Source organism: Cygnus olor, chromosome 6, assembly GCF_009769625.2.
Source record: "Cygnus olor isolate bCygOlo1 chromosome 6, bCygOlo1.pri.v2, whole genome shotgun sequence".
In the NCBI taxonomy this organism is placed as follows: Eukaryota; Metazoa; Chordata; class Aves; order Anseriformes; family Anatidae; genus Cygnus; species Cygnus olor.
Genome location: NC_049174.1, coordinates 28,815,919 through 28,834,973, shown reverse-complemented (window position 1 = coordinate 28,834,973; position 19,055 = coordinate 28,815,919). Strand labels below are relative to the sequence as shown.

General features: G+C 45.8%; 1 protein-coding gene across 14 annotated transcripts in view; it reads left to right on the top strand.

The window, feature by feature from the left end:
- The window catches only part of BIN1 (bridging integrator 1), a 94,918-nt gene extending 85,048 nt beyond the window's left edge, over window positions 1-9,870 (top strand). For all 14 annotated transcript variants that reach the window (XM_040560702.1, XM_040560705.1, XM_040560698.1 and 11 more), the window contains 2 exons: window positions 466-567; window positions 4,471-9,870. In XM_040560702.1, coding sequence (XP_040416636.1) covers window positions 466-567; window positions 4,471-4,578 — 210 coding nt within the window. In that variant the 3' untranslated portion in view covers window positions 4,579-9,870. The remainder of the gene's footprint in view (window positions 1-465; window positions 568-4,470) is intronic.
- Window positions 9,871-19,055: the final 9,185 nt, after the last annotated feature.

Below are 19,055 nucleotides of genomic sequence, written 5' to 3'. Positions count from 1 at the left end.
CAATAGGAGGCTCATCAGATTCAGCCAGGTTACAGGCAGCATTATAGACTGTAGCAGTTGAAGTGGAGGGTTGTGGCTTGAAGTAGAAAGGTTGTAATACAGATGTTGATAGGAGATAAGATGAATACAAAAAAAAAACATGACAAGATACAATCACTTGAAGATTTGAACTGATGCTCTTACCTATGTTTCCTCTCCCTGCTTAGAGTTGGGAGGCTATAATCACTAATACTCTTGAAGTCCAGCTGCAAAAACAATACAGGACACCATTTGAGTGAATACAGACTTTCTGTTCTGTGAGGCTTCAGGGCCCACGGTATGGGAACACAACCCTCCGAAGCAAAAGACACAGAAGTGTTGATGCGTAACTAACTAGCTGAATGTGAGTCACCAGGGTGCCTTTGTGGCAAACTGTATGCTGGGCTGTGTTAACAAGCACGTGGCTCTCCTCTCCTTTCTCTGCAGGTCCAGGCCATGCATGATTACACAGCCACCGACAGTGATGAGCTGCAGCTGAAGGCTGGAGACGTGGTGCTTGTGATTCCATTTGAGAACCCTGAGGAGCAGGTGAGCAGAGAAGATGGTGTGTGCCTGGGCTGGGATAAGCCAAAGGGATTTCTGGAGCTGCTTCTTCCTCCACTAACAGCCTGCTGGCTGGGTGCAGAGCCATCAGTTTGTGGCTGGGAGCTGGCTGGAGAGCCGGTTGTCCTTGTCCTTGTCCTTGCTTCCTGCAACAGAGGAGGACTCTGCTTGTGAATTGAAAGTGGAGACCTTATTCCGCATATAGCATGTGAAGTAGCTGTGGCTTTCTGCCCTTAGAAGGGCATTTGAGTCAAGGCAATGGCTTTCTTGACCAGGAACCCTACAGAGCCCATACCTAGCTCCTAATCTTGATGAACATTTTCTGTGACCACTGCAGTGCAGACTGTGGTATTGGCCCGGAGCCAACCACAGCCTGTGATGATTTTCTCCCCTTTTAAGAAATGCTGAAGCTCTGAGAAAGAAGCTTGCTTAGGGTTGGTGTGCTACACTTCAGCATAGCAATGCCTATTTCTAAAAGATTGTGTTTGGTCAGGAGATGGCAGCAGAGCCAAAAATGTGAGCAGGATGCCCAGCTCCACGGAACGCTTCCCCTGTCCATCTTCAACGAGGATTTAACTGGCAGTGTTTTTCTTTAATCTCAGTTATTTCTGAAAGCCTTGAGTAAATCCTCCTCGCTTGCTATGTTTGAGGGCTTCCAGCTGATAGAGACTGCTGCAGCTTTACTATTTTGCCTGAGAGAGGTGGTGTTTGTGTAACATTCATTCTCAAGTCTCCAGGTTTTTGTTTGGAAAAGGAAGGGAATTCTCCAAATTGATTCAGAAGTCACCAGCTCTTTGGTTTTGGCCAAGTCCTGACAAAATCTGGATTCCACAAGGGGTGTGAAGGGAAGGTGTAGTTCACTGGCCACAGGACATGTGGATCCTCTGTGGCTGAGCTGTTGCCTTTGTGAACTATGGGGACAGATCTTGCTGCTGCTTGTGAAATGGGAGCTGTAATATGCCGCCAGTTCCCGCAGAGCTGATGCTCTGGGGGGAAGGGTTGTATGGGGAAGAAGCAGTGATTCCTTCTGGAGACAACTCTTCACTGGGTGGGACTGCCCTGCATAAGCATTCGTGAGCATTTCCTTCTCAGAAAGCTTTCTGGCTAGGAAATGAGGGGCAGCTCCCCTTCAGCGGTAGGAGGTGGCATTTGTGGAGCGGAGTTTTTCAATGCCCTATGTTTGCACTCTAGCTGGATGTGGGTGCAACAGCCATGAACTCGAGACTCTCCAAGCTGCAGAGGGTGAGCTCTGAGTGTTGCTAACATGATGCTGTAGCTGCACTGAAGCCCTCTAACCCTCCTACAGTGTCCTGTGTGCTACAGCTCATTTCCCTAACCCTGACCATACCCAGCCAGACAGCGTTGGCTGTTAACATGTGCATGAACTGTGCACGTGAGTGGAGGAAGCTTAGGATAATAGGCTGTGATCTGGGTCTCTGTCTTGCGGCTTAGGTGTCGGTGTTCATCAGGCAGGCCTGGATTTATTTCTTCTTGATAGAAGGAGTTAAAGGCAGCAGTGCTTCTAAGCTGGCACTTCAAGTGACTGTTGTTCAAAATAGGCAGGGGTCAGTCTGGGTCCTGGTGCCTGATCCCTCCCGCTGAGGAGACCCTTGGTAGCAGGATGCCGTGGGAGTGATGCATGCTGTATGGCACAGATGCTACATGCAAACGGATGAGCTTTTGTGCTTGCTGTGCTGTTAGCTGGAAGATGCCTTCCAGGCACTTGCGCCCAGCACCTGCCACCTAGTTGTTTGTCTTCCTGAAATATGGCATGTCAGTCCTTCTGCAGCCCCTGCAACTGGCTGCTGCAGATGGGCTCCTGTCTCACGCCATTCCCATGCCATCCCCTGAATGCTCAACTCTGAGGCAGCAGCAAGGGCTGACTGAGCCTCAGGCACCCAGTGCAGCCTGCATGGAGCAGGGAGCTCAGTACAGTGGCTGGTCTGAGCTGCTGCCATGTGAAATGCACAGAAAACAGGACAAGAGGGCAGAAGCTATAAAATGGCAGTGGAAAGCCATGCACATGCCCCATGGATCATCCCTGGTGTGAGGGCTGCTTCACTCCTGCACCGTGCAGGTATGTTTTTAAAGAATATGTTTCAAGGGAGGCAGTGCTTGTCCTTGGGTAAATTCACAGGTAACTCCTGCCAGTTCCACGAAAGGAGAAGTGTGAGAACAACTGTTTGAGCTGCACACATGCATGCCCCGTATCTCCACGGCTTAGAGCGTCTGGTTGCCTGAGCGTTTCTGCCCTGGCAAGTTATGTAGCTGAATGTGTTGATGTCTCTCTAAATGAGTCTGGTGTGTACTTTGCTCGGAGGAGCAGATGCAGAGCAAGCTGTTAAACTTGGAGGCAGTGGTCCCCCATGCAGCTCCATTGCCTCGTGCCCCACAGGCTGCCCTGCTGCAAAAGGCTGACATGAGTGGGCACTTGCAAGCTGCAGGGGGGGGCATTGTGGAATCTGCAAGCTCCTAGGCATGCAGACAACAGGGCAGCCACACACCTGAGCTGCAAACAGTGCAGCCTTCCTACCTCGAATACCTCGTCTCCCTCCTGTGCTTCAGACTGAGCGGAAATCTTGGTGCTGGGCACACCGCAGAGAGCAGGGAGGTCGTGGGAAGTCCTGGCTCTCCTCCTGAGCAGGTCCTACCTGGCAGGGCTCCCTTTGCCTCAGTGAAAATTGATCCCTGCTTATGGATCTGGGGGATTAGCGGCTAGGGAGGACGCTTGTGACTGGAGAGTTCTGCTGTCCACCTTGTGCGTCAAGCCCAACAGCCTGCTGGGCTTGGGGAAAAGGGATTGAGCTCCTCAGCTCCCATTTCTCTTAGACTAGACTTTCAGCATAGCATACAAGACTCATTTTGGCTGTGTAAGCTCAATAAAATGATAAATATCCACGTGCCCTCACCAGAACAAGGGTTAGCACTCCCAGGGAACAGTTCGTCCTTTCCAAAGACCCATGTCCAAGATGGATGGGATGAATTGCCCTGTGGAGGTGCCCATCTCTTTTCTAATGATGGAGAATGCCACCACCACCACTCAGCACAAGAAGGATATGGGAGTATTAGAACGATTCCAGAGGAGGGCCACAAAGATGATCAAGGGGCTGGAGCACCTCTCCTGTGAAGACAGACTGAGGGAGCTGGGGTTGTTCAGCCTGGAGAAGCGAAGGCTCCTGGGAGACCTTATAGTGGCCTTCCAGTACCTAAAGGGGGCCTACAGGAAAGCTGGGGAGGGACTCTTTGTCAGGGAGTGTAGTGATAGGACAAGGGGTGATGGTTTTCAACTAAAAGAGGGTAGATTTAGATTAGATATTGGAAAGAAATTCTTTACTCTGCAGTGGTGAGGCACTGGACCAGGTTGCCCAGAGAAGCTGTGGATGCCCCATCCCTGGAGGTGTTCAAAGCTAGGCCGGATGGGGCTTTGAGCAACCCGGTCTGGTGGGAGGTGTCCCTGCCCATGGCAGGAGGGTGGAATGAGGTGATCATTAAGGTCCATTCCTGTTCAAACTGTTCTATGATTCTATTTAGGTAGTGAAAAGTAGGGCAAGTGATTCCCATCCCATTGCCCCAGAGAACTTCTCCTACTTTACTGGGTGTAAATTATGACATGTTTCTATTGCGCTTTCTGATTGTTTACAACATTTCACTGCCTCCAGACACTGGGTCAGATGAGTTTTGGTATTGACTCTGGTGGGGAAGTGGCCTTTTCTCTTTTAAAGAAAACAAAATCATTCTTCTCCTTCTCCCCCATCCTCTACCTGGATCGTCTCCAAGCCAGCTATGAGCATGGCTTTGATGTGCCTTGACATCTCCTTGGCCTGCACTCTTTGAAAAATCCCCACTCATGTTTATTCCTCAGCGTCTGATCTCTGTCTTTTCCTCTAGGACGAAGGATGGCTGATGGGTGTGAAGGAGTCTGACTGGATCCAGCATAAGGAACTTGACCAATGCCGAGGGGTTTTCCCTGAGAATTTCACAGAGCGGGTGCAGTGAAAGCCCAAGCCCACCGGACACATTTCTGCTGGAAGAAAAAGCAAATTTTCTGGTAGAGAATTGAAAAAGAGCAGCGAAATGAAAAGAAGAGAATTTTAACGGAACAGAAGCCTGAAAAAATTGTCAACTTAAAGAGTGTGTGCTTTTCAAAGGGCAAGGTTTCAGAAGTAAATTGCAATTCAAAGCATTATCAATATATACGAATACTACTACTACTAAGGCAAATCAATTACCTTCTTCCCCCTTTGGTTTAACAGCATTAGGATTCAGAGGACTGACACAGAAGCAACTCGGTGTGGTTCTGTAAATACTGCATTGACTGAATTGGTGAGATGTCAGTCTGATCCCTGGAAAGGCAGCATTTGTCTAACAAGAGAGTAGAAGCTGCATTTGCTCTTGGGTGGGTTCATCTGTTTTGTCTTGAAGGTGGCTTGCATGGCAACCATAAAAATTCAGCCTTCCCCATGTGTTCAACCTACAGTAGGCCAAACTTTCTGTTAATGCTGTTGAAAAAAAATATTTAGTGTATAGTGTTCACCAATACAATGTATGTGTGTGTGCGTGTGCATTTTATTTTATTCCTTTAAAACAATGTTACGCAAACTGATTTTATACAAGTAAAGACAGAAGAAACTACACAGTAAGGGCATGGAGGTGAAATGTGTGAAGCTGTACTCAGTCCAAAGTTCTTTCAAATGCAAGCACCTATGTTCTCACAGTAGTGTATTGGCCTGGAAAATGCTAAGGAGAATGAACAAATTAAATAAACAAGACAAAATTAGCCGACGCCATTTTAGATGGCTCGGAAATTTAGGAGAGGGAATCCCCTGCCTCCCAAACCCTGTAGGCAGTTTCAGAAAAGCTTAGATTCACGTAGATGGAAGATAGCTCTCAAATCTGGCTGGTTAGAAAATGTGCTTTTAAGGAAAGACAAGGGAAAAAAACTTTTCTTCTGACAGAATGTCTAAGAAAAAACACTGAGAAAAAAACAATTTGCTGTCTGTGTTTTTAATTGGCTTTTTTTTTTTTTTTTGTGGAATAGTATTTGTTATTTTCCTTTGAAGACTTCTGTAAGTGAGATATTGTTAGATCAGCTTTCTCCAGTGCTGTGCTGGTGATCAAGTTAACCTCTAAGAAAACTGGACTCTAAAAGTACTCATTTAAAATGGCTGCATGACTTCTCGATGTTTTAATACATTAGAAGAGGAAGGAAGAATATCAGAGTGTCAGTGTCAAGAATACACTGCGCAGTCTAATACTGATGCTGAGACCTTTCCTAGACCTTTCCTTTGCTCCTGTTTTTTTTTTTTGGTTTGTTTTGTTGTTGTGTTTTTTTAAAGTTTAAACAAGCAGATGACAAAGCTGTTTCAAAGTGCGTATTACAGTTGTTAAAATAAGCCGGTCTGACCCTCCAAGACTCTGTGAAGTCCCGCAAAGGTACTTTAAACTTTACTTGAATACTGATGCAGCTGGCAAGCAGGTCAGGCTATTATTATTTTTTAATGGCTTCCCACCCTTTACCCCATGATCTTTTTTTTTGCCTTGAAGGGATTTTTAACAGTGAGGTTACCTCCTGCTGTAAAGGGACAGGATCACTCTTGGAAATAATCTTCCTATATCTGTTAGGAGCTGGCTTTTGTCAAAGAAGCACGGAATGCTGACACACACTACTGGAAATCCCACCTTTTCTGATCTGCTTTGATTACTTGTATGACAACAGAAAAAAAAACATAGGGCAAATGTGGATTTTTTTTTTTATATTTTTATTTTTTAATTTTAGTTCAGAGGGAAGGGTCAGATTTTGATCAAAAAGTATATTTTTGTAAATGCAAGAAGTGCTGGAGTTCCTCCTGCTTTCATCTTGGAAGACCTGTGTTAGTTATTTACAGCAATATAACAAGTGTCAAAATCTGTCCTGTATACCCCTTTCTCCCCCCACTTTTTTTTTTTAAATAAACTTGCAGGAAATTGTATTGTACATCACTGTTAAAAACCCCAATAGTATTTAGGAGTAATTGCTCACAATACAGAAGGACTGGACTCCGCACATTATAGTATGGTGAGCCATTGCTTTAGAATACTGCCCTGTTAGGTTGCTTTTTTTTTTTTTTTTCACCAGGGTTGTCTTTATTATTACTTTTTCTTTCCAAAATATCTATTTTTATGCGTTTGTGACTCCCATTACTCCTTTAAAGAATATTCATAGAAAAATATGCATTTAAATATACATAGAAATATATATATATTAAAAAGCGGGTTGAATCCAATTAACATAATGCTGTCAGCTTAAAATGTTTATTTTTATGCAAAACCTGTGGATTATTGTTTTTTAAAAAAAGACAAGATTCTAAGTACTAGAGCTGTGATTTTTTTGTCTTGCAAGTAATTGTTCTAGAACATTTAGAAAGCTGTGCTGATACCTAATTTATTGTTTTTTTTTTTTTTTTTTTTGCTGTTGTTGATGTTGTCTTCTGCTGTGTTTAAACCAGATGACTGTCCCAACAGAAATCCTTGTAAGGCCTTTTCATTTAACTGAGCTTGCAAAGCAACTATCCAGTACTGTATTATCCCTGCAGAAGTGGTAACGCTCTGCAAAAAAGGGATGTTGTTTTCAGGTCACATGGTTGATGCTCAAATATTGCTAGTGGGGTCGATGTTGCATCTTTCTCCATTTGCTTCCCCCTAACCCCAAAATCCCAGCCCCCAAGAGCCCTCGCTTAGAGCAGGTAGCTTGGGTTACCTAGATTTTGCATGGCTCGCAAATTGGTGCACGTCACATCACAGATTCTAAAAACGCAGGATCGGGCCCGCACTGTGTAAATTGCCTTATGTGAGAGTAGGATGGCATGGCAGCAAGCTTGTAGATGGTAGTGTTCTTTGGAGCCAGGACGTCTCTTATCTCCTGGATTATGTTCAGCCCATAACAGGCACAACTCCTCTGATTTTCAGTATTTTTCATCTACTAAATACCTCGATTCTGGTTGGTATTACCTGGTGAAATAAAATTCCCATTTTCTTTGGTTTAGGACTGATTCAAATAGAAAGAGGGGCAGTAAACTCCCAAGTAGGCTGTGCCCACTGTTTTTTCAGTTTGCAGGCTGAACTGAAAAACCTGGGGGAAAAAAAGTTGTAAGGGTAACCTGAAGTTGTAAGGGTGACCTTGAGACAATTTTTTTTTTCATTTTGTCAGTGAAATGAAAAAGGGAAAAATCAAAACATAAAACAATACTTTCAAACAAAACTGAAGCATTTCATTTTTAGGGTTGCTTTTTCACTTTTTTAAAACCATTATGACTTGGGCTATAAAAAGTTGCTTTGAAGCGCAAATGTGAAACCTGTTCTGCAAATGCTGAAAGAAAATGTTTTATCGTTAATAGTCTTTTTAGCTTTGCCTTTTTTTCTTAGTCCGATGAATAGTTTCAGTTAACCCCAAACTGCATTTTTTTGGTGAATCCATTATCCATTGAAGAGAACCCAAAGAAGCACGTTGCCCGGTTTTGCTCCACTGACAGGTACACTGGACGCATTTCAAGGATTACCTGGTATCTAAAACCAGCAAAGCTGCTGTTTCCCCATATTCTACTGGATTGTTTTACTGGGTGAACAATAAAAGCATCTCTCAGCCCTTGCTATTGACTGGTTTTTAGCCTGACTTAGACATTCGTTATCAATCTCAGTTTGGTCATGGATTTATGGCTGTAGGTATGACACTTCTCCTATTTGAGCCTAATCCCATTGTGCAGCAGGAATTATCATTTGCCCAAGTGATGAGAGAAATAAGGCATTGTTCTTTCTCCCTTTTTATCTCTGTCTTAGTAATGTCAGTAATATATCTTCACTAGGTGCAGTCAGGGAAAGAGGTCCCAGGGTGAAGATGAATGCGTAGTTCCAGACTCCCTCATGCTCTGCCTTGCTTTCCATGGGCAGTCCTCAGCTGTCTGCTTTTACCACCTCTGCACTTCTTGGCTGTGGAGGTCATGGAGCAAAAGGGATCGTGCAGGCTTCATTCCAGGTGCTCAGAGTTAGTCCAGCTTTGTGGTCTGTTTGCCACACTTCGTGGAACCACTGGCTCCGTGTTCCCTGGTCGCAGTAGCAGGACCCTGTCCTGTTGGGCTATCCAAAGACCATACCCAAGGCAAACAGCACCAAGTCAGAGGGGTCTTTTACAGCCTGGAGCAGGTTGTAAGAGCTTCACATTCTGCCTGGAATCGGGGTGTCAGCGCAGTTTAGTTTTGCATCAGCCTTTTGAAAAGAAAAGGCCCAAGGCATTTATCTTCTGCTCCGTTAGCATGGCTGTTGGCCCCACTCAGAGTCTGACCTTGAGGTGCAGTTTCCAGAGGTACTACAAAATAGGTGAGAGCAAAAATCCCACAAATAGTGGGGTGCCTAAGGTCCTCTTGACTTCAGGAGTCTCTGTGTCTTTCAGACAGCTTCCCAACCTCTTCCGTGCTCTTTGAGGTTGACGTTAACGTAGGGCACCCTCCACCAGACTGAAGCTTGAAGCTAGAAGATGCACAAACTTGTGTCCATCAGCAAATCCTGCATAGTGCAGCTTGATAATGCTGATAGCAGGAAAACAAGCAAAAGCTTTTCTTCTCTGGGCTGCCAAAGGAAGCTGTTTCATGCCACATAGGTACCATCACAGCTGGTGCTGGTGCAGGCACCTCTCTGCTTGCATGCTCTTAGACATTTCTGAGTAGCAGACTCCTGACAGAGAAGGGTGCTGGGCTGTGCCACCAGCCTTTGTAAGCTGGCACAGGTGCTGGCACATGAAGGCTGAGAATTAGAAGGCCATTTCAGAAACTGTATGTATGAAACTAAGTGGAGAAACTACAGCTGTTAAGGCTGATCTGTATGAGTTTGTATTTTGATGTGTCTTCTGGCTATAATTCCTTCACTTGTTTTTTACAGTGCATTCTGCTGTTCCTGTCTCTAGTCTGCATTTCACCTAGATGGTCCGTACATGAAACTTGCCAGATGCAGTTCTGGGCTTATTGCTTCTCTTTAACCGAATCAAATTGCAACGACTTTGGCAATGTGCTGGCAATCTCTTTTCCTTCTGTTAATTCAGTGTCTGGGTTTAACCACCATGATGTGAGAAATGTTTGGATTTTGGGTGTTGTTTTTTTTTTTTCTTTTTTAATTATTTTAATTCTTGTTTTGTTTAAACAACGCTGAACAATTCCCATTGTATTCAGAGCTGTGATGCCCAGTTCCAGTGACAAGTACTAGATGGATTTGTCCCATTTTGTTTCTTGGCAATGTTCAGAAATACAATTTGTGTCATCCTAAGTCTTGTGTCGGTTTCTCTCTCTCTATTTTCCCCACCTGAAAAAAATCAGAACAATTCAAGACTTCTTTCTCCTGAAAGAGGTGAGTAACCTCAAAGAGCTGGGTTTGTCCGGGTGCTGTTGATGCTGGGACTTTGTACAAACATGTGGGATGGAAAGGGTGCTGCTGGTCCTCCCCTGAAGGAGTTCAACAGCAGAAGAAACTACTCCAGCAGCAATCTGTTTGTCTGTTGGAAGGACCAGGCTCCAAATGAGTTCAACTTAGGGAAGGATAGGAGATGTTTGCTTTTTAACAGCTACTAACCCTGGTGTGGTGTGATTTTCATCCTCTAAGGCAAGTTTGTTGATAGGAGTGTGACACCAAGTGGGTGTCCTACCCAATATGGCCAAGCATGTCCCAGCTCCCTTCTGCCAGCTGGCACTGTTGGAGTAGCTCTTAGTTTCCAGGCTTGCTTTAGGGCCTGCTCTTTATTGGGGTGATTTCTTCATGTGTAGAAAGGGGGTGATTCCGTCCTTCAACCAGAGTGCTTTGGGATCCTCTGAGGGAAGGGATTAGCGGGATTTACTCTTAGAGCTGACTGTTTTGGGGCCGTTCTCTCAGATACCTCGTTCCAGACAGGCTCGGTGCAGCAGCATGCAGGGCACGGCATGTAAACAGCCAGCGCTGGCCAAAGGTTGGAATATGATCTGATGCACACCGGTGCCAATTAGCGCTTTGATGAATGGACTGCCAGGCTCTGCTTTAGCATGCAGGAGCACAAGCCTCGGAGCCAGCATGGGGAGCGGGCCAGACTGTGTTTGTGTGGTTCCTTCGTTTCCAGACAGCATGGAGGGTTTTAGTGCCTTTAGCCTCTCACCTCTGCGGCACTCCGATGGATCCGAACTGAACCCTGCAGCGGGCACAAGGGAAGAGGCAGGTTGTGCCCCTGAAACTGCTGCTGCGGCTGGTGGCCGCGTGCGGGCTGCAGCTGTGTGAGCCCTGGCAGCGTGCTGGGGCAGGAACCGGCTTCTGAGGCCCCGGTCAGCCCTGAGAGCCCTCATCCCCCTGCAGGAGAGCTGGGCTTCGCCCCAGGAGCCTCTACAGATGGAGGAGGCAGGAGGTGAGGCTGGGTGCCTGGGTGCTGCCAGGCCTGGGTGGGAATGCGTGGAAAAGGGTTGGGGTGCCAGTGCCCAAACCCGCAGCATGCAGCTGCTCCATGGTGTCCCCATGTGAAGGGAGGAGCAGTTGCCACCAGGGCCGTCCTTCAGCCTTGTGATGCCCCACACTGCCCAGGAGGACCCCGTGGCAGGGTGTTTGGGCCCAGGTGCTCCGGAGGGGAGCTGGGAGCCCCACTCTGACCCAAGGGGGAGATGTGAGTTTGGGGCCACTCTCCACAACGTCTCCTCTTTGCTGGCTGGGTGCAGCGGTGCCCTTCGCAGAGCAGGACTGCTGCTTCAGCAGGTGGGGGACACTCTGCCGCCCGCCCCAATCCACAGAGCCATTAATAACGGTGCAGGAGCAGGAATTCAGCAAGTGCCCATGATTAATTAGCTCATCACGGGCAGCTAATGGCTGGCCTGCTCCCCTTGGCCCCGTGGTGCAGGTAATGGAGTTGGCATCGCTCATCGCTGGGCTGGGAGGCAGCCAGCTGCCAGGAGCAGTGGGGAGGATCTGCAAGCTGTTTCACTGTGTGGCTTACGGGCATTTTGTGAGTTCTTTTTTTTTTTTTTTTCTCCAAATCCAGGGGGATAGATCTGTTGGGGGGTTGCTAGTTAGTGAAGCCAGGTACCCAACTCTCTCCGTTGTTTGTTTTTGGAAATTCCCATCTGTGTTGCTTGACTACAGGTGCATTTAAGCTGGAGGTCTGATGTTTGAGCAGGGGAGAGGAGGGTGGTCAGCATGAAGGCCCCCAGCAGATGGTAAACAACATGGTGCCGTGGTAAACAGCGAAAAACTGAAGGTCACAACCACAGGGGCACAGAAATCGGAGTCAGAGGTGATTTTTTTCCAAGCCTAAGCTACTGCATCACTCTCTGGCCAGGGCATGGTCTTGTACCAGCTTCTCTTTCCCTGGCAGTGGCTTTATCCCATGTCCTGCCTGCATTTGGGAGCACACACGCTTCCCGAGGCTAAGCAGTTTCTTTGTGTGCACTCTGCTTGCCTGGGCTCTTCCTCATGAATTCACACAGAAAAGGAGGTGCCAGGCACCTGGGGTGGTAAAGCCATGCAGTAACAAGGGCGTGTGAGCGAGACTGGTTTTGGAAATCCAAGTGGGGTGAATCAATCCCCTCCACAGATGACCCTTTCAGGCAGGGGCTGAGTTCCACCAAGTACAGATGATCTCCTCCCAGCTGCATGCAGTGTGGTGGCGGAAAGAAGAGCTCTAGCAGGAGTGCAAGGTATTAAACTGCACACGCTCACATCGTTTGCTCCATGTGACACAGTCTGAGGTGTGAAATGAATGGGATGGACCAGTGCTGCCTGTGTGCCAGTGAGAGGAGCAGTGCAAGCCTGTTGCCTTGCATCCTATGCTAGTCTTTTTTTCCTATCTCCAATTCAGAGCTCTGTGTGAGCCTCTGAGATCAAAGAGGACTGTTTATTTGCTGGCCTGCTGGTGTGACTCCCCTCTCTTACATCTACTGTTCAATTCTATTAGAGGCTGCCAGAAACGTCCTGACTATTGATTTTGCAGAATACGGTGTGTTTGCCACTGAAGGTGATGCTGTGGTTAGGTATGCAGCAATCCTGCTGCACAAAGGCGCTCACTAAATCTGAGTCCCCCACCTCAATACAAAACATCCTGGACACCTGATGAACACTGTAAGCATGCAAAATATCTGTCCCCTCTTAAGAAATCTGAGAAAAATCTCATGCTGAAAGCATCCATGATGGGAGCAGGCAGGGTGTTTTATCCACTGGGCCACAGCTTCTCTCTCACTGGTCACATGAAGGATCACACTAACCAGAGGTGCCTTCAGCCCTCTAAGAGCTTTCCCCACAACCCACACCAGAGGCTGGCTTCGCCTCTCTGTGACAAGTGGTCACCTTCCTAAAGCCTCAGCAAGTTGCTCCTGGAGCCATCCTGTGAAGTGTGGAAGTGCTCATCTGCCTCCCAAGCCCTCCTTCCTATGGGCAGACACGTGGGGAAGGCTGCATGTCCTGCCCACAGAGGTAGTGATGTGCCAGAGCAGGACAGCTATTTTATTTAGTCTTTCCCTCCCTTATCTGGCAGCTTCCAGTATTGCTAGCTGTGTCTCAGGCTTTCTGCAAAGCAGATGCTGTTGCTCTTTCCCATGTGATACAGGCATTGTCTTTTTGCAGGGCTGTGAATTGTTCCTATCCAGTAATCTTATATGAAACACTATTCTGCACAGTACAGAAAAATGCAACTGAAGTTGGCAATTAAATGTTTACTGTTAAGTACTTTATATATTATATATTATAGATCATTCCATCCATTGAACAAACCATTTAATTCCCTTTAACAGCATTATTGTCTATTATTAGGTTAATCAGCATTCACATCCTGTAACTCTGCATTTCTATCTAATTAGCCTTTCTTACTTCATATTTCTATTTAATTAAGCTCAGCGTCAGAGCTGAATTCTCCGTATTCAGCACTAGGAGAGGAATTGACCCTTCCAATGTTGGGGGGGGGGGGGGGGCAATCTTCCTCCTCACAGAAGCCTGTTGAAAACTTTTCTACCCCATCACTAACCAACCCCTCCTGCTGTTAATGTACTGTCGAAATCATTTAATTCAAGGTTAACTTAACAGTTAGTCATTGTTCCCTACTATCAACGCTTGCATTTGGGTGAAATCTGGGCATCTAAAGCAAGAGGGAAAGCCCTGGCAGTGCTGGCAATTGACCCAGTGTCCCCTCAGATGACGACCCCACTCTGAACCAGTTCGTGTTATTGCTCAGAGCATTGCTGTGACAGAGGGTTTTGGCGCTTCTTTTCCCCCAACTGAGATAGGTTTGTTCACCAGAAAAGAAGAAATACTGTAAACAAGTGAAAGGTTCACAGATTTTAAAGTCTGGATCATGTCGTCTCACTGGGAATTGCATTTAGGAATGCACTGGGTAAGGAGTTAATTTTCTTTCTGGCTATAACGGCAGGGAGTTTGTGTTGTGAGGGGCTCACGCTCTAGATGTTGGGATATGGACCAGACACTGGGTGCAGCTCGCTCCAACCAGGGCCACAAAGTGGATGCTGGTGTTTCCACTCTCCTGGCCTCGGCCTGTGGGTTTCTGTCAGTGAGTATTGGTTGTATGCGTAACTCTATGGGCCCCATTTGACAAATCGTTGTAGAGTTGCTTGGGCATCGATCTCTAACTGGTGTGCTAGTTATCTGAGGGGCAGGCTGCCCGCTGGGGTGCCAGTTATCTGACTGAAATGGAAGTGTGTGAGGAGGCCACGATGCTGCACACCAAGCTGCGTGAGGCCAGGCTGGGATTTTAGTGCTGCTGTGACACTGCAGTTTCTCTCATGCCTGCTGATAGTATTTTGGCACACGTGTGTGCTCTGCTCTCTTACTCCCCAAGCCCTGGGGTATGTTGCAGGAGGCTGCCAATTGTGATCTCTCCCCTACAGACATTTGTGGGGATACCCACGGCGCCCAGTGTGTCAGTGTCCCTGGAAAGCAGATTAAGGAGCAGCAGGGAACACCTTGCTTGTCACCACCTAGCATCCAGGCTGCAATGGCTTTGAGGAATTGTCTGGGTCCTTCCAGAGTCCCTGAGTGCTCTTTTTGCTAGTACTGAGTCCAGAACAATCAGCAAATTGAGTTCTTTTTATTAACTTTAAAAGAAGACATTAGACTCAGCCAGGAGAATAAAACCAATTTATGAGGCAATTAGCTCTGCAAAAACATTTCAGTCTCCCCAGAGCAGCCATCTGAGGAGCATCTTACTCCATCTGCACAGCCTCTTCTGGCCTTAGGTTTACAGCACACTTCATTTATCATAAATAATAATAATGCATAAACAAATGGCTTCCTGATGCCTGTGTGGGACAGCCGTGAAGTCTTCTCTGCCTGAAACTAGACCGAGTTGTTGGCTTCCTCCCTTCAGGTGTGATTCCTGTGCTGTTACTTGATTGTATCCACATCGGTGCTGAAGCTTTTCACAAACATCATCTTATTTGGGTTTTGCATGGGATCTGCATAAGGGCTCGTTGCAAGCCAAAGGACGTAAATTATGTGAAGAGGCCTCAGGAGCAGACTCAGAGAGCTGTGTGTGTATTTTCCAAGTCCCTTTGCAGGAACTGCAACTTTCTCAATCCATAAGAATTGTCTGTTAATGCTAGAAGTTTGGGGAAAAGCCAAAACTGGAGTCTTCCCCTGCCATTATTGTCTGGATTGGAAGAATTCTGGGTGATGGAGGTGTTGCAGGAGTGGATATGGTTTGGAGACAACAGAAAGCAGTTTTCTACTTGTGGGCTAGCCTGATCCTTCCAAATTTGCCTTAAACGCAAACTGAGATGAAAAGTTAAAATTCAGTTTCAATGAACTGATACAAACTATCATTCTGCCAAACACAAAACTCCTATTTTCTTTATTTTCCTGTTTTATCTCTTCCATTTTATTATAAATGTCTGTTACCTTATTTTAATTACATGATGCTATTGTGGAAGTGAAACTTGTACTGTCAAAACCCCAAGCACTATAGACCATAACATTTTTACTACAAAAGTTCTCAGCAAAGCTGGTAAAGTTCTACGAAAATGTAAGATTCTGTTAAATCAACTTGTTTTGACATAAGGTGACGCAGCTGGAGGAGTGCTGGGCAGCTTTCCTTGGCTTGTGAGAGGAGCACTCCTCAGGAGAAGGCCTCTGGGCCTGCACCATTTTTACCTCCATCAGCAGGAGGGAACCCTGCAGGGCCTAGCAAGAGTACAGAAATCCAAAGGGAAAGAAAATGCAATTGTCTGCTCAATTAAATGTGATCATATTAAAATAGCCAGAAAAAGAAATGACCAAACCCTGAGGTTTTAATAAGGATTAGGATGCCCCAAAGACAAAGTTTCCTATGGAGACTTTTCAGGTGGCAAAACTGGGGCTGTTTGTACCTCTACTTCTCTTTGAGGCTTGTTTCTTAATTTCACGAAGGATATACCCAGACCTGAAATGCAATAATACTTATGTTTACTAGGCTAAATAACAAGAAAGGACAGGGAAAAATTAATGAAAGCCAGCGTTCAGAGCCACAACCACCACCAGGCCCAGGCAGGCCTTCTTAGCCTCCAGTGTCCACAGCTGCCTTTGGCCCTTGGATTAAAAAAGTGATCCAAAACAAATAGGATAATAGGATCTATTTGATTCCAGCTGGTTTTGGGTTAAGCCCGTAGTCAGTTTTAAATGCTGCACAAATGTGTTCATGATTTTATTGTTAATAGCTGAAGCATGAAAATAAAGTGTATTATTTTTAATCCTCTGTTATTCTGATGTGCAGGAATTAGCAAGAATATGGAAATCTCCAGTTTACAGGGGGATGGTCAGAGCAGTGCTTTTCCTATAACAAAAGTTTAATTTTTTATGAAAGGTAGGAGCCAAAGTTTGGAGCCAAAACCACAGGTGGCTTTACATACAAACACCAACAAGATACATGAGGACTGTGAGTAGGCACAGAGTACCAGGAGAAATGGAATAAGAGATGTTGAAGAAGAAAGGAATGGGCATTTGGTGGGAGGAAAATGTGTGATTATCTTAATAATAAGATAAGCTGCTTGGAAGGGGACTGTGTGGTGGTCCAGCACATCCAAGCGACTTCCTGTGTAATTTCCAGTTGTACATTTCCCTCATACTCCACACTGCACATTAAGTGTGGGATTTACAGCCATTCAGAAATACTGTTAGCAGTAACTTGACCAGCCCAAGTCTATCAGTGGCTTTGAAGGGATTTTTCTCTTTTAATTTTTTTTTTTTTAAATCCCCTCCTGCCCCACTTCTTTCTCCATTATTGAGTTAAAGGTCTGGGTAACATCTCCTTAGCGATATTTCTGCCTTTAAATTTTGATGATTCAGTGTGTCTTACCAAAGCTTTTTAAAAGCTTTTAATTCTAAGCTTTGGGAGTTTTACACAGCCAGTTAAATCTGTAATGACTTTTCTTCATTCCCACTTGAACTTTCTGCTGTTTTGTTGCTCTTTAACTCCTGGAAGGCCTTATTTAGGACCAGTGAAAGCACTTGTACAAGCAGAGGAATGGTTCTTCCCATAGCCCCCATTTTATTAATGTGTGGGTGTGTAAATGATGCTGTCACTGAAGGAATAAAGTGCGTCCTGAACTATTAGCTATAGTGGGTGCATTATTCTGTACAGAGGCTGTAGTGATTGCAATGCTTCCTCTCTGTGTATGCATGATGCACCATGCACAGATGGCATTGAGACATTCCTGCTTGGCTCTCCATACGTCTGTGAATGCTGCTATTTTATATCTAAGAAACTTTTACATGGGACCAGAGACATGGTGTGACCAGGGACTCGAATGTTTCGAAAACCCAGCAGAGCACTGCTGACCTTAAAGGATGTAGACTCAGTCTAATTTTTAAAACTGAGGAGCTATTTTTATGGTCAGGACTAGTGCAAACCATCCTGCTTGCTCAGCAGAAAGATCTTGAACTGTAGATGTCAAAATTATGCTCTCTGTGGCTAAAGGTGAGGGGATACATTGGCACAATGGTAGCAAAGAGCAATTTTTCAGCAGCCTTCCTCTGCAGGACAGGCAGCCATGGTAAGTCTTTGAGACACCACTGCTTCTCACAGCATGCAGGGTCCCACAGCAATAGCAGTCCTAAAGCACCTCTGCTTTGCCTGCTTTCAGGTGTGAGACTGTCTCTAAGCAATTGCTCAAGTGGAAAAAAAAAAAAGGAAAAGGAAAAAAAAAAGCCAAAGAAAATAGGGGAAAAAAGGGTGAATGAATCCATTGCATCATACTTGGAAACCACCTTCTGTTATCTGTGTTGTGACATGCATCAGCTTTCATAGGCTGCTTAGTCGTCTTCTGGCCAAATATTCCTGTACCGATGCACAAAAGCTGTCCCACTTTGATACTCACTCATGCAAATGTTAGCACTGCTGTAGTGGAAGCAGCTGTCAGCTGGATAATTGCATGGAGGCTGCTGGTTTTTCATGCCGATTATGAAACAATTCAGACATCCTAGTGAGAGGCTGCAGTGTGGTGTTTGGATTGGATTTTCAAAGGTGCTTAGGTGCTGGAAGATTCAGACAAGTGCCTAAGGGGATTGACAATGCCTGAGAAGCCTCCATATCTAAATCTTACTGAAATCAATGGGCATTTTGGTATGCTGCTGAGATGCTTCTGGAAAGCCCCATTTGTAAGAAGAAATGTTGGTCATATACCTGGTGTCATGGAGAGCTGGCAGCTACAAAAATATTTCATGCTAAGGCAGAGTAAACAAAATAAATGTATAATTTGATGAGCGCCATGCCATTGAAAAGGGATTTGGATCAGATGCCTTTGAAGTCTTAGAGATCATATACAAGCAAGAGTAGATGGATCAGGAAGGAAAGTTCAGCTGGAGCAATCTTGAGGAGAGCTGACTTTGGTCTTCACCGTCCCCCAGACTGGCTGTGTGGTGACAGGAAATTATGGAGAACCAGGCCCTTGAGGGGGCCTGGTGCTGGCTGATGCTGGCTTTAAGCTCTCTGACCCAAAGTGCTATTTAGTCCCTAAACAGGTTTTGACTGCCACTGTGTCTGTTTTCTATCAAGAGTTAGCAACACATCGGTCTCCTTTAGATGCTTGGATAAAATGTGGTTTTCTGTTATGGAAGATTTTACATCTGTCCCATTCCTCACGTCTGTAGGGGAAAGTCCAGCCCCTTACCAGGACTCAGCTTGACTGGGCACAGTGCAAAACCTGCCCTTGATGGCCACGTACCTCCATAATGGCCCCATGTGACATTAAGTTTTTTTTTTTTTTTTAATCCAGTCTTCAGCTGTCAGACACAGAAAACTAGTGGCATCTTCCTCTTCTGGTATCTTTCAGACTTGATTCTTGCTTCCAACATTTAGATCTCGCTCTTCTCTTGCTACAACCACAGACATAGCTGAATTGAGAGCTGGGCTTTGACAAAGGTGAGTCCTCACTTACAGGCAGTTCTTTTGCAGCTTGTGTAGGATTTAAAACTACTGCCTTCGGGGCTTTTGCTATGATCCTGGGGCTGCTGGCATATCATGGCTC